The 26,013-nt window shown below is 31.4% G+C and overlaps 1 protein-coding gene across 2 annotated transcripts; it reads right to left on the bottom strand.

Annotated features, from left to right (window-relative positions):
• Positions 1-1,635: 1,635 nt before the first annotated feature.
• LOC113518127 (probable cytochrome P450 305a1) lies at positions 1,636-22,036 on the bottom strand. Of its 2 annotated transcripts, none has more exons than XM_026902904.3 (8): positions 21,825-22,033; positions 19,010-19,264; positions 13,868-14,086; positions 7,930-8,111; positions 6,609-6,705; positions 5,567-5,744; positions 3,681-3,940; positions 1,636-1,934 (listed from the first exon to the last, which is right to left on the bottom strand). In XM_026902904.3, the coding sequence occupies exons 1-8, from the start codon at positions 21,910-21,912 to the stop codon at positions 1,756-1,758; spliced, it is 1,458 nt and encodes a 485-aa protein (XP_026758705.2). In that variant the 5' UTR covers positions 21,913-22,033; the 3' UTR covers positions 1,636-1,755. The 2 variants fall into 2 exon arrangements, with proteins under 2 accessions (XP_026758705.2, XP_031767228.2); XM_031911368.2 differs by having other exon boundaries at positions 1,802-1,934; positions 3,667-3,940; positions 21,825-22,036.
• Positions 22,037-26,013: the final 3,977 nt, after the last annotated feature.

Here is a 26,013-nt window from a genome sequence, read left to right as displayed (position 1 = left end):
TTTATCCGCTGTTCTAATTAATCGTCATTAGAATTAAAGTTGTATATATGTATTTGTGTAAGTAAATATATGTGTATATATAGATGTATGTATGTAATATATAGTAACGATATATATACATATTTTAATAGAAAATGCATCGTCTATTTAATTTTCTACTTGCACCATGGTTGACTGGTAGGAAATGCCATTAGGTGTTAAGTCTGCCATATATACACTTACTTATATTAATTGTGCATTAAAATTTATAAAATAAATAAAAATTAATACTTAGTTCTGTTTTTATTATTCATACACGCGACCCGTTTTGTAACATTTTTATTATCAACATCATATCAGCCGTTAACTGTCCCCTGCTGAACGTAGGCCTCCCGCATGGGGTGCATTGCCAGAAATTGCCAAAATTGGTAGACGGGTTGGCAACCGCAATTAGGCTTTGATAACATTTTAAGAAGGACACTGCTCCTTTTACTACCATTAAATTCCCTTAATTGCTTCTTACAACAACCAAAAAGAAAGGAAGGGACCCATTCTATGCCACTTTTCAAATCATCTTCCGTATGTATATTTTTAAATGATCTGGAGGTAACAATACAAAAATATATATTTAACTTTAAAATGTTAAAATGCATAGCTAATAATTAATTATCCATCATAGTAATAATTAAATATGAAGTATATGTATAACTCCCGACAAGGTAATCAGAACTAGTTATAGCTGTTAAGTAAATAAACTGTCTGAAACTGTTTTAAACTGTATCTAACAGTTACTTTAACAACAACAAGTTTCTTCAACATAATCTTATACAGATTTTGTTTTACAAAACATAACAAAACATTTATGCATGTGTTAAATAAAGACTTTTTTATAATTATTTATTTTTAAATTGAGTCTTCAGGAATGGCAACGCATGAGGGGCATCATTGGCAAAACAGTATACTCTGTTATGTCTATGGTACTGCACATTTCTATAGGCGACGGTTACCACTTTCCATCAGGTGAGCCGTCAGCTTGTTTGCCATTCTAAGTAGTACAAAAAAAAATTTTTAAAACATGCAATTGAAGTGCTTAAATAGGTGTGATTATTAACGATCGGTTGTCATGGACTGAAAGTGTTCTTCAATTTGTCTAAATCGATAGTATTAAGTATTTTTATGGTAGTGTATAGTAATATTTTATTGTAATATATAGTTAAGGCAATAAATTTTGTAGATTACACCATCCATTTCCTTTTCCCATTATTTTTACATATCTACCTGCTCCATAATCCGTTACCCAAAGGTTGCCTTGCAATGATTACTCTTAGCAATAAGACTGCCTTGATGCACTCGCACCAATTTTTTATTTTGTACGATACCATTATTTTTATCCAAACTTATGGTGGTCTTAAACGTATGGTGTGCTTTCTTTCTCTCTCCGTCTTCCTAAATAAAAATCTATTTTTAATGGGATATACATATATATGTATATATTTACGGATGTATGTATGTAATATGAATTTATTATTATATTACATAGAATTTAAGTAAACTGTATAAGAGATCCCTCGTGCTAAGTTGGTTAACCTTAATGGTACCTAATTTTATTTAATACCAATGATCGAACACAATTTAATAATAGAATGACAGTAAAACTTCTATAATAAAACATTTATTATACACCTTATACTTTAAACAAATAAGAATACAATTGTAATACTTTACATTTCACTACATAATATCTAAATTTACTAATTTTGTGTCTAGGCAGTAATATTACTTCCTTAATACAAAATCAATTGTATACGGTTTAGGTGCTGATATCAGACCAATTGTAGGCTCATCTGTTGGCAGGATCCCGTTACTGCAGTCGACCTTATATTTTTGTAATATTCCCACAAACGTAATGAAAATAAACGACTTTGCCAATGAGTCACCAGGACACCGCCTTCGACCTAAAAATAAAAACAATCATCACTTAAGAATCTCCTATATTAACTGCATACAGATTCCGTATATTCTTTATTCTTCTTTAAAGAATTATCTTTTACAACAACAAGAAATAATTTTCAAACATTGATACTATTGCTTATTTCGAATACGTTGTTCTTTTTACACGGCTACCAGCACGTAAGTTTATTCATGCCACAATAACTTCTGAATGCCTGAACAGACTTAAAAAGATCGATGAAAGTGAAGGAAATGAAAGAGAAGTGCTTGAATTGAAGGATTTGGCGTTCCGGTATTTCTGCCTATCCTAATGGGAAACACGCGTGCTATATATGTATGTGTGTAGCTTTGAAATTCAGAGAATAGAACTAAGTATGGGGCGTGATTAAAATCCTTATAACATCCCAAGTAACATTACCTATTTAAATACAATCGTTTTTTAGTAGAATTTTTAATTTTCGAACTAAAATATTATTAAATATTTGTTGTGAAATGTGAGCAAATATACTTGGATTATAAATATGTGACTAAAGATCGCTTTAGCACAACTTTAGTATTTGCAGTTTCCTTATGTCTTATTCCGATAGATCGTTCACGGTAGATGTAAAGTCGGTTTAATATCGTGTTTTGGTTAACCTCACGTGTCGGTTACACTGTAGCTGTGAATAGTACATATAGTCTTTCACGCTTAGCTTTGTATGAGTGGCATCGCCTTTCATTAATCTTGACACAACTTGCGCAGCTACTCGATACAGAGAAACTAATACTCTCGCCTTATGTGATAGTTACTGAAACATTATTGTTCGGTGTTACGGTTAGATTAGGAGTTTATCAGTTTCGAGTTATATTGAACCTTTTTAGTTGTAATTATTGTCATAAGTAATCTTTGTACAGATTTGTAAAATTGTCAGTTATAAGATTCATTAAATAGTTTCTTTTCATTGTTAATGTAAGGAACTTCATGACACGACTTAATATGAGGTACGAATCGCATGTACTGATGTAATTAAATGAGATGTAATAATTCCACTATAATAACAAATTTTTAAAACTGACTCCAGAAATCAATAGGTAAAATAAAATATTTGCATTCACAATACATTTCATTTCCCGCAATACTTTCCATTCTGATTGAACAAAAATTTGCTTCGTACAACTTTATATTTATTTTTCTAAGAATATTTTTTTTTTTACCGACAATGTAATTTTAATATCATCATGAATAATATTATTCAATACAAATAGATGTGATCCAATATTATGCATAAGATGTTTGTTTTCTTTATTTAAAAAATTCGACAATTAAATCTTGAAATGTGAACTATCTTTTGATGCTTATTTATATAAATTACATAATTGTAAACAATAATAATATAATTAACATTTGCAAATTGAAATTCAGCTCAATTCATCGAGTAATTTGGCCTCTGCATTATAAATTGACCAATAACGTTCAATATTAATATAAGTACAAATTAATATTGGTTAACGTACATCCTATTTAATTATAAATGCGCAAGTTTATAAGAATGGATGAATAGATAGACTAATGGATAGATAGATGGATGTATGTACACTTTTACGCAGAAATAATTAATGGATTTGAATGAAATTTAGTATACAGGTTATATCCTTACTTAGCACATTCAATACTTTATGTACTGATTCACTAGAGTAAAACCGTAGAATACAGCTAGTCCTTAATACTTAATAAAAATACAAGAAATAATAACGCACACTTGCTAACTAACCTAAACCGAAGGGATACATATGATTTGAATTTTTCAAGATTCCCCTCTCGTCGATAAATCTCTCCGGCTGAAATGCTCGCGGATTATCCCATATTTCCGGATCGAAGTGTAAATCGCCAACCGATATAAGCACAGTTGTCTCCTTCGGTATCAAATAACCATCTATCATGGTGTCATCTAGGACCCTCCTAGGTCCCGCTAAAGGCACTATGGTGTAATATCTTTGTACCTCCAACAAAAATGCCGATGTATATGTGAGCCTGAAAATTTTCAAGTGCAGGTATGACTCCAGTTATAACTTTAGTATGTACTGGATCGATTTTCATGGAATTTTGAAGAGACATAACCTTAATCCCAAGGCCCTCTTTGGGACGCAAGGGTTGAAAGATGAAGTAATTACAGGTTATCATGCGACAAAGTTGTGACTGTCGTTTAGGATTATATCGACGCTGGAAAGATAAAATGCATTAAGTGCCATTTAGTGAATTTTACCGGAGAACAATAAAAAACGAAACAAAAACGCAAAATGAATTATTACATATTCATATTTTTCACTTAACCAAAATTTATGGAGTGAAAATGTAAAAAATCTCTGTGGTTGGCTGTTTTGTGACTAAGCTAAATAGCAATGAACTTGCTATTATTAATTTATTAAAATTATTCGACGCATAAAGAAAAAATTAAAAAGTAATTAAGGTAAGATTTTATTCCATAAAGAAAATACCGACTTCAATCGTGGCTTAACTAGTTATTTTGATTTAAAAATTAAGCTTTTATTATTTTTTATTTAAAATCGATAAAAAAGTATATCCATTCAGATAAAAAAAAAATCAGTTTATAAATGACAAACATAAAAAATATACAATAGAATTTCAGAATCACTTTCATATAGTATATTAAGGAAACGGAAAAAAAGAAATCGAAATTGTTAGTGGTAAGGAAAACTAAGAACGCATCCATACTATATAATTTATTAAGACAGACATGTCTTAAATAAAAACTTAACAACTGAATACGCCTTGGTAATATGCGAAACTCTTAATATTTTTATATATATGTTCATAATATTTAAAAAAAAAATGTTAAGGTTTGCTGGTAGAACACTCCATTCAAAAGATGCCAACTCAGTATTACTCAGTATCGGTCACAGTGGCACTTATTACATTTTGCTTTTCCAGCGTCAGTATTATCCCAGAAATCATTATATGTATGTGTACCGTATATTACCCTAGTTCACGAACTTCGCTTATTGTGCATTACCGCGAAGTGCTCAACTCGGACGTTGCTACTGTTACTACATTTTAAATTAAAATACATATTTTCCATTCACCAAACTATAATAAAACTAAATGTATGCAGTGTGCTTTAAAAATTCCACAATTCATTTTAGCTTTTAGCGAATGCAATGGCCGCGGTGTAGTCTACTATTCTGAAATGAAATTTGACAGATCGGTGCTAAATCGGCTTTTAGTTTCATGGTCGTTAAAACCGCTTTTATCTTTTTCCTGTCATATTATCTCACTACTATAATAGAACTATAGCCAGACAGTATCTATTATAAATTAAAGAAATAATATATTTAAGAAAATTAATGACGAAATTAATGAGATCAATTAAAACCAAAAAAGCACTTTTTAGAAATTTGGTCTGTTTGTTTGTTCCGAGATCATGTACAAACTACTATATCAAATTAAATGCGGTATTCGTAATTGTACTTTTAGAAGTTTAATTTAAATTCTGGTATATGCATTATTACGATATATATATATAAATGATTTTTATTATGATTACTCTTTCTTCACTTCAAAACTATTATATATACAAACATTATATATATTATTAATCTAATTTTATAACTTCAAAGTGATGCAGTATAATTTTTTTACCTGGAACTGTCAGTCCAGCATGGTTCTTTATTTCCCAGTACATGTATAATCTCGTCATATATTTTCTGTTGAATCACTTGATTCCTTAGGACAGTAAGTAACGCGAATTCTAGTACATTACTTGTTGTTTGTGAGCCTGCAATAAGTAGGTCGAGGCAAATCGTTTTCAATTGTTCCTCTGAAATGAAAAAAAATGTTAATTGAGGCTTTATACTAAAATATACCGTAAAATTAACCAAGAAAATGTTGCAATTTATTGATGTACTCTAAAATCCATATGTTATATTATTTTTATTTGATTATAACCAGTTCTTATTGAACAGATTTAATTGAAAACTTTCAAAAATTTGAATAAAAATTGTACTGTACCCTAAAATGAAAATACTGTGTTACTGTTTCTTTTTTTTCTATATATTTTGTATCATTATGCCGTATAGGGAAGAGCACGGCTTATCCTAAAGTACAGGATTTACCTATTTAGGGAGCACAGGTATCACCTATGTTTAAAGATGTTTATATCATTTACTTTGAAATAAACTGTTATCATTATTATTATATATTCTATTTGTATAATATATATTATTCCATTTACAAAATAACTAAAAATAAGTATAAAGCGTAAAATCTTTACTAATATTATAAATTTAAAAGGGATTTTGTTTATTTGTTACCTCTTAGCACATAAAAGGCTTATCCATTCACTATGAAAATTGGTAAAGACGTACTTTATGGGCTGGAAAAGGACATAGGCTATTTTTTATTCGGGTCAGTGAACATAACCCGGTCACGTGGTCGAAGTCGCAAGTCAAAGCTAGTTCGCTATTTTCTCATCTTAATATATAAAATTCAGATCACCGTGTTCATATAGGTGTTACCACTACAGCGCTGTATACTCGTATACATGTATGTATGATGCGGTCAATCCGTGAGCCGTTCCTAGCATACGTAACCCCTTAATAAGTTAGACATACACATAGATTAAAGATAGTAGTACATGACATACATAATTCAAAGTTATGACATAAACAAACGAGTTTCCTACCTGTGTATGTTTGTTTATTTTTATTTATCTCCTCTAGAAATGAGTATATGAAGTCATTACCCTCCACTGCATTACATTTATGTTTCTTTATTGCTTCCTGTAAATGAAAACTACATGTGAGTATAAAGGTAAGCAATTATAATACACGACATATCTTACACTCACACACACACGATTAGAAATCTATATAATACTAGCCGCTTGCCCCGACTCCGCACGGGTGTACTAATGAAGAAAATGAGTTGAGATCTTCCCGTTTGTTGATTTGCTCAAAATTTTCACTTTTCCACACGATCTTTCAAACATTTTCTATCATTCATAAGTTGTTCTGACAATTACATATACAACAAAAAATAATTTACAAATCAGGTGTAGCTATTTCAGAAGTGTTGCATTTAGATACATGCATTCAATAATTGATTTTTATTTATATAGATTCAATTTGCACGTGAATATTCAAATAAACATCTGTTTGTAGAATTTTATTTATTTAAAACTTTCAAATTTATTTCGTTCAGGAAAAAATAGTTTATAAACTGTCTAATTTTCAACTATAAATAATAAAAAATAATTCATTAATAAAAAAGAAAAGAAATCTTTTCCTATGTATGTAACAAATTTACATATCAATACATGATATTGATATAATTTGGATCACAAACAAATACATCTATAATATTATAAAAAGATCAGCTGTGATATATATATATATATATATATATATATATATATATATGTTTTGACATATACCATATGTCATAACTTTATAAATGAAATATCATTGTTATAAAAAATTTACCCACCGCGGCTTTGAGTGAATTGTAATTTATCTATAATCGATAAATCAATAAAATGTTTTTTTATTTATACGTTAGGCTAAATAGTCTAGCGAGATTAATAGTTTCGAGTGTCACTTATGTACTGACATACAATACTAAAATTGTCCACTGTTAAATATAGACTGTTCTAATAGGCAACTACAAGGCCAGAATTACTTCCGTCAAATTACCCTGTAAGTGCCTGTATCAAGTTTTACCATAACGAATATTTCCTTGTATTGATTTATTATAATCTAATCATATCCAAAATTCACTGTGTGGATGGCATAGAATAGATCACACCTTGCCCTTTCGCGGGTGTCAATAAAGGCCACTAAGAGAATTTTATGGTTGAGAGATGGGCAGCAGCATCCCTCTAAAACATTAAAGCCTAACTGCAGTTCAAAACTCTCAAATAGAGGGAGGCCTATGTTCAGCAATGAACAAATAATGGATAATATGATGATGATGATGATGATGATAAAGCCAAACTTAAATTTTACCTCGATAATATCAGATATTTGTTGATTCAACTTGTTGATAAGGGAATAACCACTAAGATTGGGGAAAAAGAACCGGCACCACGGTATCAACATTAGCCAGCTACCGGCCATGGAGAACGCTTTAGATCTCGCATTAAATAAATCCAACATAGTTTTCAAACGATCTTCCCTTATTGTTTCACCTGTAAAAAAATTTAGTAACCACAAAAAAATAAATGTCAGCCTTGCCTGTTACCATTAAGAGCGTTCATACCAAAGTATGACAACGTCACAATTATCAGTAAATTTTCAAAACTGTTTAAAAAAGTGCTTCACCTACGAACTGAAACATTAATAATACAATAATATATTTATTAAGCACTCACTGATAATTTACATTTTGATAGCAAAAAAGCATTTGAATAATATATGGAGTAGGTGCAAAGTTTTCAGTGATAGATTCATATGCAGTGTATTCTGTAATTAACGTTTTAGTTCGTAGGTGGAGCTCACTTTGAAAATAATTAATCAGAAACATTGAATATTCATCAATTGTTTTTGAAAATTGAACACAAATTTATGCAAATAAATGTAACGTTATCATTATGAACACTCTTAATAATAATAATTTCTAATACTTATTTTCCATTACTTATTAAAACCATTATACACAGAAAAAATATTTATCTAATTCGAAATTAGGTATTAGGCAAACCATTTTAATAGACCACTTGTACATGTTATATCAAGATGTATGTTTTATACACCAGATTTTAACTTACACTTCTAGAAACGAAATTTTGAAAACTCTATTCAATTTGGTACTAACATTTTTGCGTGATGCCGAAACAAATATACCTACCTACAGACAAACTGACAAACAAAAAATATTATTTTTCAAAGATGCTTGGAAATGTGAGCATTATTTTGACAATCTTCTTAGAGATAAATCAAAATTGCCGTACTGGCCAGATACAAGCGGGCAGCGGCCGGCAAAAGTTGTATGAAAATCCAGATCTGTCGTGTTTTGCGACCAGATAAATTACTATGTAGACTCATATCTGTCCTGTAATTTAAAAATGGAATGACCTTTTACTTCGAAACATGGCTACCAAGGAGGTGACTAATAAAAGGTTTTATTTGAATTTCGAACTGGCTTACAAATAGAAAGCTGTTTATTGAAAAAAAAACAAAGGAACATTATGGCGCATGAAAAATTATTATTGTTCGTTATTCGTCATTGAACTTAAAAAGTAAAATTGTGTTTTTGATTTCCGCGCATTGTTTGAGAAAAGTACTATACAAGCCTTGGCCACAACTAGGCATTGATGGACTCACGTATGTGTGCCTCGGCTACGCCTCGACCCACATTTGCACGTTCGTCCATCAATGCCTCAGTTGCTGGTCACTGCAGTAATGTATTATTTCTATTCTATTGCTTTTATTAAAACTCCTCAAGTATTGTACACAAAAAAATACATACATATAATTTATATTAAATAAAGATAATAAAACAGGCGAGCTTAACTCTGTAAGAATTCTCTTCCAGCAAACCCTGAGTGGAAAGGAGTATTAATTACGAACGGGCAGTGTGTGTACAATAACAGGAGTAAACACTATAGTTGTTTCTATTAAGAAATAATAAATATGTCATATTATATATTATATTAGTAAATAATAAGATATACAAATAAATAACATATGAAATGAAAATCTTTCATTCCATATTGCAAAAAAATACATAAAAGTGTTTAGATATTACGGAAATATTCCATGTCAAGGGTTACGTAAGTCACAGATAATTATTTCGGTATCTTAAACAGCGGAGGCGATGCAGTATGGTACGCTGCTTTATGTAAATGTGGTCCCGGGTATTCGATTCCCGATTAAATTAATTTGAGAAATGGACTTTTTTTGAATTGGCCGCTTTTGAATGTTGTAGGTCGTGCCCTCAGATATTCACTGCCTAGTTGATCATAACACAGGGTGTACCTTGATGACCAGACGATTGGTATGATTGTCTGGTACTTATAACGATAATAAATACACTATACTGGTATCTACATATATTATTTCATTTAAAATATTTTAAGAGATCATAAACTGTATTGATAGTGATCGTACCTTAATTTACTACTTATAAAGTCTATTCAATACGAACAAAAATATTGTAATACAAACTATTTCATAATTGTAAAATACATTTTTGTTGTTCTTTTGTTTTCTTGGAATGTGTATTTTGTCTTTCTTGTTAAATCACAATACATGCACGTCTATATACGGCATTTTCATTTTTATCTGATTTTATTCTTCTGGTTCAATGTTCCTGCCAAAGGCCATAACAAAACCAGCGACCAGCAAGAAGCTGTACAAAATCTAAGTTCGATTTTTGATTAAATAGATTTAATAAACTTTTCTAAATCATGTCTGGTTAGTTCTGTCACCAGATGTTAATTGTCTGCTTTTTTTATAATACAGAGTAACCTAGCAGAGAAACAAAAGCGGGTATGCTCGTCTGACACCTATTATTTTTTTCTCAAGAAACAACTTCTTAAAGGTTAAAGGTGTTATAAAAGTAAGTAAACATATTTTGTTAGAATAACAAAATATATTTAATTGTGACTTTTCACAATGACTGAATAATATTATTTTGTTAAATAACTACCTTCCTGCTCCGACTTGGCATGTACGAAAATCAGATAGTAAATGAGCAGACTTTTTACAAAATAGTGATATTGATCGTCGACCTTTTTAATATGAGATACAAAATCTTTCTTCTGCTCTCTGGGGAGCAGTATCCCCACAACATTTATCATTTCAGCTTCGTATTTTAGAAATGTAGCCGTTATGATTTTGGTAAATCGCTTGACAATCTTGTATACGCATATTCCATTTATGGCTTTGTATACTACTTATAATGCATGATCCAAAGTGTGCCCTTGGTACCAGAAGTGATTTTTGTGTATTGTCAAAATTATATAATGTAACAAGTAGTTAACATTAAACAAATATATGTAAATACAGTGATTAATATTTGCATGCGGCAAAACATAATGGACATCTTGTCAACTTGACAAAGGCAACATCTCATCTACAATGTTTCTAGCAAATAAATTTCATTTCATTTACTAATAAGTATACCAGGCAATTTAGATATAACTGCAACGATCTCTTCGATGGCCTTCTAAAACGTAGCCACAGCTTCCTCGGCGTCCATAAAACGTTTTTCTTGAAGTTTTTCTTTTATTTTTCGAAATAAATATAAAAATCGCAAGGTGCGAGGTCGGGGCTATAAGGCGGACGACCCAGTAGTTCTACATCTGAGGTCGCCAAATAATCGATCGTTTGCCTGACGGTGTGCGACGAAGAATTGTCGTGGTGAAGGAGGATCCTACTACGAGGTCGTTTCTCACGCACTTTTTCCAAAACACGTGGCAAACAATTGTTACTGTACCACTCTGCAGTAACTGTTTTTCGATCCTCTAAAATAATTGTCGCGTAATGACCTGTCCTTCCAAAGAATGAGGCCACCATCTTTTTTCCCACGCTTCGACCTCTCCCCTTTTACGATATCCACGGGAGAGAAAGGGGTGGTTTATTCTATGGCGAGGCCGGACAGACGTAAGGTAAGTGTAAGCGTGAACAGTTAGAATTTGAACATATGGATCAGCCATTCATTTAGATTCTAACTGTTCACATGCTTGCGATTTTAAAAAAGATTCCATTCTTTTTTTAAATTTAATAATATAATTACTTTTTTAAGTAATTTTGGATAAGTCCAAAAAACCATTGGACACCCGCAATAATATTGAAAATAGTAGTGGCTTGCTATCTTGTTTGTGATATTCTAATGCTGATAGTAAAATAATGCAAATTCAATAGTCTAAAGATAAACTAGATATATTTTTTTGTACTTATATCTTAAAAATATCCTTAATTATATTTTTATCAGAAGTTTCATAACCTTCCATATTAGCCGTCAAAGTCCGACTGTCATTTCTTTCACGCACGTTTTGTGACACGTGTATCACTTTTAAACGAAGCGTTTTTAGGCAAATTATTAGATTGTCGCTCGGAACCTAGTGTCAATCATTTGACGCCTAAACTGGAGTTTGCCTATCGTAGTTTATCATAATGCCACACATACATACTCGTACACTAAATGTAGCGAAATTAAACAAAATACTCTAATCAAATAACCATTTATTGGAAAAGTTTCTAAGGTGCATTTATTACTTTTTTACTCTATTTCTCGTTTATATACCAGGTATCTTGCAGTTCTTATTGTAAGAAAATTTTAAATTGCATTTTAAACGTTATACAGTCCCTAAGGTGTTCCTTATACGGAGAAATAAGTGCCGGGCTTAATTAATTAACAGTTAAAAAATAGGGACTGCCCACTCTAGGTAATAAAATATTTAAAAAGTAAGTACGTACTTCCTTTTGCCATAGAATATTCCTTCGTATTTTGCTAAATAAAATATTAAAAGATAAGTCGGTGATATTCTAAAACTTAATATTACATTTGTTATTTATTATAACACCATATAATGCTAAGCTCTTATATTTTTTTTTATTGGATGAAAATGGAATGGTAACTCCGCCTGCGCTAACGGGATACGCTGGCGGGGTACCAGTGAATGGTGACCGATGAGGATGAAGACAGGTCAGTTAGCCCATCATGATGAATTCATCTGGAATTAATCATGATAGTTTCCAGGGGGAACCGCGAGGAGGTCGACCTGGTTGGGTATATTGCTAGCAATGGGATTCTCAGTCTCCATTACTAACAATCCCTTTCCCCCAAGCTCTTATATTTGACAACAACTTATGAAACTTACTTCAACAAATTGTGTTTAGGTAAATAATTTATTTTGTTTATATAAATTAATTTTCCTATCTTAAAATGTGAAGAAAAAAATGTTTATTTTTTTTATATAGTTTAACCTTTATTTATATACATATTTTTTGTAATTTCTTAAATTTTTATAAGAAATTTAATTACGTAAAGCACGGTAGTCTGACTTTCATAATATAGGATTTTCCTAGCATGAAGACTAGAGACACTTACTGTGAATCAATATGTAATGATATACATCTTGTAATTGCATCTGTATATTTTCCTGAATAAATTATTATTATTATATAAAATGATTTGAATATTCTATGCGGAAACACTCAACAAAATTAATAATGTACCTACTTTAAACTGAGACCGTCAGAGTTGAGATAGTTGTTTTGCTCGTGAAATTGACACAGGCGCTAGTTTCACAGATCTCTACAAACCCCGTGTGAGAGGTTATTTAAGGGAGATTTAGCATTCACTGAAATGAAAGTGCGATGTGTAACTGAGGAAGTGAAATGTTCTAATGACTTCGAGTTTTGGAAAATAACGAGAAGAAAATTTGTAAAGAGCTATATGAAATTATACTTTAATTTAATGGATGTTAGTACTCGCACTTTTGTAACCGATGTTGCGAAGTTTTCTAATGACTTAAGAACACGCGTTCTTATTTATGTTTATATTAATGTGAGGAATGTAGGGGAATTTAATTGTCGAGGAATGGGCAGCAGCGTCCATCTTAAAACATCACCAAGAGCCTAACTGTGGTTGCTAGCTCAGCTGCCAAGCGTAGCAACTACTCGCAAAAGCCCTCTTATAAGTGAGGCCTATGTTTAGCAGTGGACAGTTAATGGCTAATATGACAATGTCTATCTATAAGTTTGTTCATCTGTCTGATAGTATATTGTTCCGATATCACGCAAAAATCAATGTCCTAACTAGATACGATTTTCACTGATTTGTTCCTGAAAGTCGTACTTTAAATGTTATATTATATGGTGTAACCCACTTCTAAAATCCATTCAAATCTATCAAATCGTGGTACCAAAGCTGGTACTAAGGAAAGTTAGTACTCTCATCTTTTTCATAAGCAAATTAAAACAAAGATTAACTTACCGGCAACATACTTCCATAGTACATTCATAACCGCCGATGGCAGTACGTTTTTTGGATTTATAGGTTTATTATTATTTCTCTCTATGTATCCTAATATGCTGTTCATTTCGTTTTGTATTTCTTTTTCCATCAAAGTTTTACCAAAACCGACATTCCTTAAGTGTTTCACAGTAAACTGTCTGTGTTCCCGCCATACCGGTCCGTCGGTGAACGTTATACCTGGAAAAACAATTCGCGGTATGAATTTATAACAATATTCTTTGAAAGGTTGTGTTATCACCATATAGTTTGTCAATATTTGCAAAAATCAAATACCCAGTAGCGGCCATATTTGTTATTCGTTGCTATGTTACCTAATCAACATGATGCGGAGGGGGAAAGGGATTTTTTAGTAATGGAGATCTAATAGCTCCATTGCTAGTAATACCCTATCAGGTCGAAATCCATGAGGTATTCCTCTTGGAAACCATCGTAGCTTAATTCTTGTGGAGTTTGTCACGATGGGCTAACAGACCTGCTTTCACCCTCACAATAGCAATTACTGATGCCCCGCCAACATTTAGAGCAGGCGGGGTTACAATTCCATTATCATCAATAAAAAATCTTAATAAAATGTAGTCTTATTATATATACATGGATAATATCGGTCTACCCGTATAGTTGCCGCGTGACTCTGGGTGTTATAAGAGGCGACTAAGGAAGCTTTCCTTTCCAAGCAACGTCCCTCTAAAAACATCATTAAAAACATAAATGCGGTTCTCAACCTGCTTGCCAAGCGTTGCAACTACTGGCAAAACCCCGCTTATGGGGGAGGCCTATATTCAGGAGTGAGCAGTTAATGACTATTATGAATTAATGAAAATATCGGCACCGCTCCAATATGTATGTATTTAATATTATACTGAATATTGATGGCAGAAAAAAGGTCGTCACCCATTTCGACATCGCTAATATCAGTCGGATATCTATATTCATTTTGACCGGGTCTCGTTTTGATATTATATATTGAGTAACCGCCATTTAATATATTCATTATTAGACCAATATTGTAACTATAATATGTAGATATTGCTATGTATTGCCCACCATATATGTCAAAATAATAATTTTGTCTGTCTATCCGTATCTTTGTTCCGGCTTTATACAAAAATTACTACACATGATTGGATGTGTCCCTAAAAGTCTAAGTTTAAATCTGGCGTATATATCTTAATACACTGTAGCCTTTGTAATATTCTATGTACCAGATTTAGCTGTATACGCTCAAATAAAATCAACAGTATTGTCACGCAAATTTTTTGACGTTTTGCGAAACGAATTATCAGTCTGAATACCAGTGGTAGACTACCGCGCGTGTCCCGCGCGGGGGACCCTTTCAACTCTCCAATACGTAATTAATATAAATTTAAGTTTACGCACCGAAACTTTGACCAAATTTAAAATTAAACACAGATTAAAGTGAAATGTTTCAGGTATAATTTCGTGTATGTATCTCTAAAGTCTATCGATTTTGACGTTATATCAATTTTTAGAAAAAGAAAGACACTTTTTATTTATTAAATGTATACAACTTACAATTCAAATAAATTAATTTCCAAAAACACAGATTGTAGTTTAAGAAACTTATTTTAATATATATATATATTTTCAGATTTTAACTATTAACCTATCTGGGAATAACGATTCATAAATAACCTTCGAAGGGATGAAGCACCTCAAATAGTAAATGACTTTGTTACTGATTACATTGTTAAAACAGTCAAAAGGTTACTTAAAATCTGATTGACATACTAATATTTTAATATAGCTATGTCCGATACTAAATACTGTTAACAATGTGTTCTCAACTACTATCCTTGATAGGGCAGTCAGAGGTATAAATCGACTGTCGCTATTGTTCTGAGCAACTCAACACAATCACATTTCGTCGAGCCATAATCAAATGCAACATAGCAATGATGGAACCAATATCATTAGTTGGTAACTAATTAAAAAAAATACGCTCACAATTGTAATTCCTAATGAAGTTGTCAGATACATTTGTCGACTGTTGCCATTGTGGTGAATGTAAAACTTAAGAAGTACTCGTAATAAATTTATTATAATGTAATTCAATCACGCTTATGCGGCAGAAGAATTTGAATAAAACATTAAATATACATATCCCAGATTAACATGCATAATGATATATAGTTCTCGATCATGTTCTAATAATATGTATTATGTATAAATGTAACTGTAGTTGCTCGTAATGTATAATTGATGACATAAATCGGAATTAAATATGCCATTACGATAACTGATAATATAGGATATAGATTCGCCATCAGATAATTTAGTGCTGGGTCCATCTGTCTTCCAAATTTAAAAATCCTAATAATATTAGAGTAACAACCAAGCGTACTTTAAGCCACAAGTATGTTTAATAACTATATTATAATATTAGCAGTTATTCATGCAAAGAATTTACTAGCATTTTCTATAACCTAAACAATGAACAAAGAACAAGCTTAATATGCTGAATAATGAACTACATTCGTCTACAAACCATGTAGATTGCCACTGCAACTCCTATCTGAATGCAGCTGTTAAAATATTAATCTCGCAATAAGAACAATAATTTAATTATTGTTGTTAGATCTTACAAGAATGGAAAACACTTTTCATATTGTTGGAAATGTTACAAGTGAATTTAATTAATTTTATTCGCTGTTTGGAAAATTTCAATTATTCCTTTTATTAATATTCGGAAATTAATAATAACAGGAAAACTGTTAAAATTAAACAGTAAGAAAAGAGAAATACAGGATTTTAAAAGATTATTGCAATCATTTGAAGCAAAAGTAGTCTAATACTCCTTGTCATCAATGACAGTATAAATAATGAATGATGGTTTCATGACATCAATCAACAACATCAACTGGACAAAATCTCAACTAAAACAAAACTCAAATATGGCATCGCTAAATAACGCCCAACTACATAAAACAAAATTCCAATAATATAATGACATTGCATAAAAGTAATACTTGGAAATCTAAAAGTTTAATGATTTTGATATATGACTTAAACTTTATATATAAATATACATAAATATAGCACAGTACAATAATTGAAATAATTAGGAAATAATTGAAATTGATAATTTTTTTAATAATATTTTAACAGCATACAGCTGTTAAAATATTAAATCAAGAGTAAATGAACTAAAATGTGCTGCTGTTATCTATCGAAGATATTCCATTTTTTTCAAGCTACTATTTAAGTTTTTTTATACTATTGAGGTGGCAAACGAGCGTACGACTCACCTTATGGTAAGCAGTTATCGTAACCTATGAATGCCTGCTATACCAGGTGCATTACGTGCATGTTACCGACCTTGAAGAAACCTCTTTATTTCTTTTTGGAGACACTATGCTGTAGTCTCTTGGAAAAACCACAATAGTTGCTTTGAAAGTTTTCCGTTCAAAATTTATAGCCTATTTCTTAATCGCTTGCTAGCATCCGATTGTATTAAAATTTAGCTTATCTAAGTTCAGTGACAATATAACATTACGGTATCTTCGAGTTAGTCCGATAATGAAGAGGAAAGTTGGTCATAAAATTTCATAAATTACAAATGATAAATTTGTTGTGTTTGAACTCGATTGATTTATCTTGATGACGAACCCTAAAGACTATAAAAGTTTGTTTTTAAAAATGTTTTTAAACAAACGTTTTTTTTTTAACTTTTATTGGATTTATGTAAAAAAAAAATAGTTAACTGTAACGTTAATATTAATCCGCTACGGTATTCTACAATGACGAGCAATAAAGCATTTTAAGACATAAATTTTAATACAGTTGATGCCATAAAATTATATATTGTTTAATAAATAACAAATACACTTTATCCACCAAAAAAATAATTATAGCCAATGTCACCCAAGGCATCTCGTAAATCTTTTAACAATACTGCATACATTCAAATCTGTTCAATACTATATAATAAGTCTGGTAAATATATTATTGTCGTTTTGATTGAATAAGATGTGATGACACTAAGATAATATTTTTTTTATAATTGTGTAGCTTGTTATTTATAAAGAAGAGGTATTTTATCCTAATGGTGGCAATTAAATACCTTTTTAAACAACAATGCCATACAATTGAATGGAATCAATTTAGCATGATTGTCTCGAGTCTCGTATGTAGAATGACTTTGTTCATAGGCGAACTCATATATCAATTGTTACTAACATGATATTACGGTAAAATTTTTTCAACAAACTAGTCTATTTTCTGTTTACGAACTGTAATGAACCACTATAGAGTTACTGGATTCTGTAGACTGTTATCTGTAGTTCCTAACTTTTGGCTGTTGAGTGGTAGTGAACACTGTTAGCATTAATTCGACCTATATCGTGTATGCTTTAAACAATTTAGGTTAAATAGTAAAATCTTATTACGAATGACATAGTTAAACTTATTAGATAGTATTAGAGAAAATGAACAATTTATTGTTATTGTGTGTGTGTGTGTGTGTGTGTGTGTGTGTGTGTGTGTGTGTGTGTGTGTGTGTGTGTGTGTGTGTGTGTGTGTGTTTGTGTGTGTGTGTGATGTATGTGATGAATGTACATACCTATATTCTATGTAACTGTGATGCTATAAGAGGCTATTTCATTTTCGTCTATCTCTTAGAATTTACGAACAATTCTACAAGTAGCTTTTTGTAAGGTGATATATATTATTAGTTATTATTATTGTCCGTATGCAAAAACTTGAAGTTACTCCACGAACTACGGAGAGAGTTATGCGTGGAGTTCCTATGCGTGATTGAATCTGAAATGAGAATCAGCAGAAGAACCAAAGTAACCGAGATCGCTTGAAGCATAATTAAGCTGGAGTTATGGGCTGGTCACACAGTTCGAAGAATTGACAGACGACGAGGGCAAAAAGTTCTTGAATGGCGACATCATACGGAAAAACGCAGTGTAGGACGAACGCCATTAGATAGAGTGATAACCTCAAAAGCATCACAGAGTCAATAAAAACTTACATGGATAAAATATATACTAACTAGATATATAGGATTCTTATATACTTTCTCACGCGGTCAAAGTCACAGAAAACAGATGGACATAGTAACTGTTAATTTATTACCTGCTCTTTTTCCTAGACATCGTAATCTTAAAAAGAAGTTATCAGGTCTTCCTTCGAACTCCGTTTCAGTAAATACATGACGTATATTACTGTCTCCATAAACAACTATTACTAAGTCTCTTCCTAATTTCAATCCAAGAACTTGTGTTGAATACTCTTTAGCTAACATTGACAGTCCCTTCCACTGGGAACCGTATTTCTTGGACATATTTTGCACCACATTGCTGCAACCAAAGAATGGGTACCAACTGGGGCCTAAAACAAAGGAAAATCATAATTAACGTCTTACTAATATAATAAAATTATAAGTAAACGATATTTGAACACAGCGAATGTTTAAGAAAAATTAATATAAGACCAATAAAAACCAAAACAATAATTTTTAGTAATTTAGTCTGTCTCATATATAAGTTCCTTCCTTTTCTGTGAATGTCGTATGAGGTGAATAAACGAACTAGAGGGATGGGCAGCAGCGGCTCTCTTAAAACACCTCTAAAAGTCTAACTGCGGCTGCTAATCCGCCTGCCAAGTTTAGCAACTACGGCAAAACTCTCCTTATGGGGAAGGCTTATACATATTTACTGCAAACAGTGGTCAGTTAACGGCAGCTTCATACAAAAAGTATTGCACTAAATTAGATGAGGTTTTCATAGCTTTTAGTTTTTTTTATGCAACTTAGAATGGTAAACAAGCTAACGGCCCACCTGATAGACAGTGGTAATCATCGCTAATAGATATGAGCAGTACAGTTTCGCCCATGATACCCGCCATTCGTTACTATTCCTGATGACTCAAGTGTTATTTCTCTGTACCCTGTAAATTCACTGCCATATCCCACCCTTCAAACCGATACACAGCCATGTAAATACAACTGCTTCTCAGTAGAAATACAAATGGGACAGAGGTGTCCAAGAAAAAGACTTTTGTACACAATGTCTCTCTGGTTCCTGAAGATCTAACTTGAAAACTGGTGTGTGTTTCATCTTGAATCATCCAGAAGTGATATGTTTTATTGGTTTTCGAACATCTGAAATCCATGCCTATGAAATAATAAGCAAACAGCTAATTTAAAATACGAAACTTTGTTAATTATTTATGTATAATAATAAAAAAAAATCAACGGGTTCCGACTTTAACCATAAATGGGTATGGGATGGGGTAGTTGAAGTCATATTCTTTACTGTTACATGTGTAAAATAGATATTTGATGTACAAGTGGATTTGTCCATTTTATACAATAAAATTTATAGAGCTGTAAAAATTTCAGTATAAAAACTTATTTCAATATCTTATAGAATTGTAATATAAACAGATATTTTGTTGCAACTAATTTTAAATCTTACTATTCACATGAGGATAAGGAATTACATTTTAAAAATTTTAACATTATTTCTCATTCATAAGTCTATAAGTCATAACACAAATCTATGAATTGACTTGTGTGTGATTACTGTGAATTTAAAAATGTATTTGTCATAGTTCGCTATTATTATACAATAAATGGGAATAAAGATAAGGAATAGATATATTGAAGAGACCTCCTCCCACAACTTCCTTTAGTCTAGATAAGATTAACAAGGCAATCGTTTCCTGTATTTAGTCGTGTGGCGCTTTGTACTTTACTCGCTCCCTTTCACTTTTAAAAATCAGCCTTTGATTTTATTTAATTGAATGAATGCGTAAAGAATCCGATTTCAACGGCCCAGCGCTGGAGGGCTTGGACTTTCAATATAAATTAGATTCATGTTTGATGACCTTCGTGGTTTTGATTTACGTAAAAAAGGCCCGAATTCAATTCTCTAAAAGTCGAAAAATACGGGAGAATAATATTATAATATTTAATTAAAGAAAATCATATCAACCATTAAAACTGACATAAGTTTGTTACGTTATCACAAAAAAGAACGAATGTAGAAATTTTAAATAAGTCAACGGTTTAATAGGTTACGAAGTTAGGTAAAGTTTGGGATATCTCTCCAAACCGTGAATTGTATTGTCAAACTTAAAGGGTCATATTATATACATATTTGGGGCATAAATAGGTAGTTACGGAGTACATTTCGCTTTGGCACTCGGTTCTCTCTGCCTACGCCGGAGAACAGGCTTGGCGTGCAGAAAGTATATCGCTATAGATTTTAAAAATTTAAACGGTAACAGTTTAGCATCGCTATATTTCAACCAATTCAACACATAATGATCAAAGAGCGTATCTAGATCATTGATTGATCAATATAATGGTACTTAAGCTGACGATTGAACATGCTGACAAATTATTTTAAACAATAAGATATATCCTATATTAATAAACATTTATCTAAAATATGTCTGTACTTGAATATAAAAGTATTGGATTTTAAATATTTATATTATATGAATATAGTTATAAATGTTTATTTGCTAGATAAAATACTATCATTGCGTAATAATTATCGTTACCTATTGCATAACCCACTTATTTATATTCAGGAAAGACTCTTATATATAAGCAGTTGGTTGCCACGGTCATTTTCCGTAAGCATTATTATTTACACTTTAAAATAACAACTGAGTATCATCAACACTTGCAGTATATTGAGAAATCGATCTATCTTTAGATAACAAACGTCGAACGAGAAGTTTGATGCACGTGTCAAACAGTTAAAATAGAAAGCGTGCCGACTTGTTAAATTAACCGTAAATTATTATATATAACAGTCACTAATATAGAGAATAAACGCTAGCAAAACATGAACTTTGAACTAATTGGTGCAAATGAGCTCCATCATTTGATGATCTCAGTTAGAGAATAAAAGTACATTGCCGTCTTGTAACATACCTGGAGGAAACTTCTTCGGTTTAACTATTGATTTTAGCATGTATCCACTGACAATAAGCAATAATAAAGTAAAGGTCAATGTTAACATTTTGTCAGAGCGTGTTAACTACAATGCGCACGAGTCGCGTAATTATGGGACAGCCGCGTGCCAGCTCCCACGGCTACCGGAGCGAGACTGTACTGGACTATACACTCAATTGGTGTATAACAAGAAGCTTTTTAGGGATAAGTGTCCATTTAAGGTAAATGCAAATAACATAACCTACAAATTATCATAATAACCGACACCAGCTGACGCAGAAGTTTTAATAATGTATTATTATGAAAATAGATAAGAGTAAATAGTTTCGTTCACTTAGAAAGATAAGCTGACATATTCAGTTGTAGATATTTATAATGTTTGAGGAAAAAGCTTAAATCTCCGAAACTAAAAGGTACATGTACTCTATCTACCCCCGACTGACCTGGAGTAATGTATGAAAATAAAGATTTGTACGAAGCTAGTTACAATTGCAATATGATTATTATTTATCAACCAGAAGAGCCCGCAATGTTGTTCGTAAATCAAATTTTTGTTTTTTCCCTTGGGAATGACACATTTTACCGCAGTAAAATTTATCTTATGCTGACCCGGGAATTAGATTATTTCCATATAAAATTTTAATTAAAATCCAATTGTTATAATTTCATTATATGTATATTAAAAAAATTTTGCTATACAGTGTTCAGAGTAAATCTTAATACTGAATTAAACATACACATGCTTTTCAGCCTGAAATTACATTAAATAATTGCGTTACTTCCTGTTTGTTGAAAACCATGAAATATGCATCACAATAGTTTAAAAGTTAATAGGTTACTTTTACCTGACTGCTAAAGAAAAAAGGTTTATGTTTTTCAATTATATGCTAAGTGCATTTTTTTGAGGAGAAAGAAATAGTTACAATACCATAAAATAATATGTAGCAGTCATAAAGATCCAAAATTACTGTTTTTTTTTTCATTATCGCCACGTTGATTTCTCCTTTTGTACATAAAAGCCAGTGCTAATTTTATAGTTTAAAGTTTGGATTAATAATTAACCACAAAAAAATTAACATTGTTACTAACTGAATCAATATTTATACGCCTGAAATTAATGAATTAGCAAAACGTGATCTGAGGGCCTACCATGAAATGTTTTCCGAAATTTCGGAGCGAAACGAAACAGAAATTTGATGTTAAAATTATAAAATACATGCCGTTTGGAAATATTAAAAATGTTAAAATACTGTTTCTTTGGACTTTTATGATAAGATGTATGATGAACGAAATGTTATCTCCATTTATTGGTCCGATTTTGGTATAAATAAAAACATGAAATTGAGTCCGAAATTTCGGAATTTCATTTCATGGTAGACCCGCTGGTCTCATTCTTTGGATATTGTTTTTTGTTCTTTATTCTTTGATCTCAAATCGTATGCAGGAAATTTGATTATATAGATAGGATCATAGTAAGAAGTGTTATGAATAAATTTAAGAAAATATGGAATAATTAATAATAATAACTCGACTTTCGCTACTCCGACTTACGCGAATCCGGAATTACGCATTTTCAAATTTCGTCGATTTTATTGTTTGAACGATATATCTAGATTACGCACATTTTCTCTACATTATTGTTAAGCTAATTTGCATATCCGAACGTGTCCTGTAAAATGAAAGCATAGCTAGGAGCCAGAAGCTCACAGAAAAGCGCTAACAATTATACTCCAACTTACACGAATTCGAATTACGCGGTTATCGTTTAGTTCTACCTATCGCGTAAATACGAACTATTGCTGTATCTAATATAGAAGCTTACGTAACTTCCAAATTCTTTATATCCTTAAGGCCTCATTGAGAAAATATTAAATATAATAATAAAGGTGTTATTGGTGACACATAGCGACTTTAATATTATTACAAAGAAATTGTAAATATATATTTGTATATTTAAAAATATATTTGGACGCACTAAAATTATTTTAAACATAAAGTATTCCATTTTTGCGAAGAACTGAATATTTTTTATGTTATTTATGTGGATAATTACATTATTGTTAATTTTGTACATTATAATTACGTTATTGTTGTACATTATAATTACGTTATTATTGTTACTAAAATATTTTTCGTATCATGTTCGATGAAATCCCGAAAAGTTCACATTTTACCAGAGATTTTGAAATGATATAAAATATAATAATGCTTCTTAGGATAAAATTAAATTAATTAATTCCAAAGATTAAATTGAAATTCAAATCATCTTTATTCAAACAGACTTGTTTACAAGCTCTTATTGTGACTCTACTGCTTGGTTTGAAATTTTGTTATAGGCTGAGATAAAAGCTGAGAAGAACTCGCAAGAAACTCAACAGTTCATCTTTTAAATAAATAGGTAATGTTAACAGAGTATTATATGTATTTATTTAAATTACAATAAGACGAGCTACTTTATACTACCTACTGCATTATGATTCATTAAAAAAAAGCTCCAATAGCGCGGAGAGAATGGTTTGTTAGTAATGAGGGTTAATGGCCCCATTGCTCGCAGTCCTCCCTGAAAACGATGGGCCAACTGACTTGACTTCTCCTCTGCTATCGTCCTTTATTAGTATCTTGCTAGTATACACCGCTAGCACAGTATACCCCTATAGCTCAGATAGAGTTACAATTTCATTTACGTCTATTAAATACAAAACTATCAATAGAGCACGCGGGGTTACAATTCCATTTTAATGCATTAAAAAACCATTAAAACACAAAAATACGTAGTATCTATTACTATACGTATTAGATATTTTTGTATACTACATTTGGTACTACATAGTTTAATAAGGCCTTTTTAAGATTATTATCCAGAGAGCGAATGAAAGTTTAACGGCATATCAGATAATGATAGGAGATGAAAGAGTCGAGCAAATGAGTAAATTTATACACTTAGGTATTCTGTTTACGTGGGATTTAAAAGGCGAGAGAAATATGGAAAGGAGAATGAAAGTAAGAAATGGTGTAAACGGTGCACTGCTCACAATTGGGGCAAACAAAAAATATAACGAGCGAAGTTCGTTATATAATATAAGCAAGCGATTTGTGGATATGGCAGAAGAAGTATGAAAGTAAGATAAATACTGTAAAGATGAGAGCTTTCAATAGTATTTTATACATTAAAAGATTGGGTGAGAAACAGTGTGATTAGAGAAAAGAGTGGACTGAACGTCTTTCAGTCCACGCTTTTCTAATCAAAATAATAAATGTAGTAATACAAATCGAAAAAAGGACTGTTACGTTGGTTTGGCCTCTTGGAGAGGATGGATATAAGAAGAATTACGAAAGAGGTTTATTAAGCAAGAATGGATGGAGATCTCGGCAGGAGCTACCCTAGATGAACATATGTCGTCCAAACAGGTGGCGATCTGAAGGAAAGCCAAATTAAAAGTACCCGTAACCGGCGAGTATGTATGAAAAGATTAATAAATGTGGAGGATGTGAAAGAAGCTTATTTGAAACGAAACATTTGGCATTCCATTGTTTCTGCCTACCCTAATGGAAGATAGGTGTGACACATATATATGTATTTGTCCAGAGGGGACCTCATCCCTCGATAAAGGAGCAAATTTTATGCTCTTAGGCATATTTTTTTTGGAAAATCCTTATTCCACCTTTGTCCGTTCACCAAATCATCTGTCTGACCTTTTATCTGTCACCGCAAGGTCACAGCGTCAATCTCAGCAACTATTAATGCTATCAATTTAAAATTAGAAATAGTTTTACATTGACCCGAATATATTATTACGAAAATTATTAAAAAATATTTTTTTTTGCTAGGGGTTCCAAAACGGATACTCAAAATTGGTCTATTAGATCAAGTGGGATATCATATAAAATGACTTCATTTGTATATTTAAAAAAAAAATTATTTGTTGCTTAGTTATATGATTGAAAATATGAGAATAAAAATTCATTCTCTCTTTTATCTCCGAAGTTTCTAAAGCGAAGAATCTAAAATAATTACAGTTTTATAAAGTTATATGTAGAAATTACAGAAAAGGGTTTACTTTTTCGACTCAATCTTACGTTGTCACAATTTTTCTATTTTTTCATAACAATCGTAGTTACCTACGTTTGAGAACTGGACAAGTGCATTCTATACTACCAATACTACCCA

This window comes from Galleria mellonella, unplaced genomic scaffold, assembly GCF_026898425.1.
Source record: "Galleria mellonella isolate WM207_F2 unplaced genomic scaffold, CSIRO_AGI_GalMel_v1 utg33, whole genome shotgun sequence".
NCBI classification, from domain to species: domain Eukaryota; kingdom Metazoa; phylum Arthropoda; class Insecta; order Lepidoptera; family Pyralidae; genus Galleria; species Galleria mellonella.
This window is presented reverse-complemented; position numbering and strand designations above follow the sequence as displayed.

Coding starts and splice junctions, on each gene's coding strand:
- LOC113518127 (XM_026902904.3), bottom strand. CDS start 21,912: ATGTTAACATTGACCTTTACTTTATTATTGCTTATTGTCAGTGGATAC. Junction 6,706..7,929: donor AAATATCTGATATTATCGAG/GTAAAATTTAAG, acceptor TTTCATTTACAG/GAAGCAATAAAGAAACATAA. Junction 3,941..5,566: donor TGCTGGACTGACAGTTCCAG/GTAAAAAAATTA, acceptor GAAAATTTTCAG/GCTCACATATACATCGGCAT.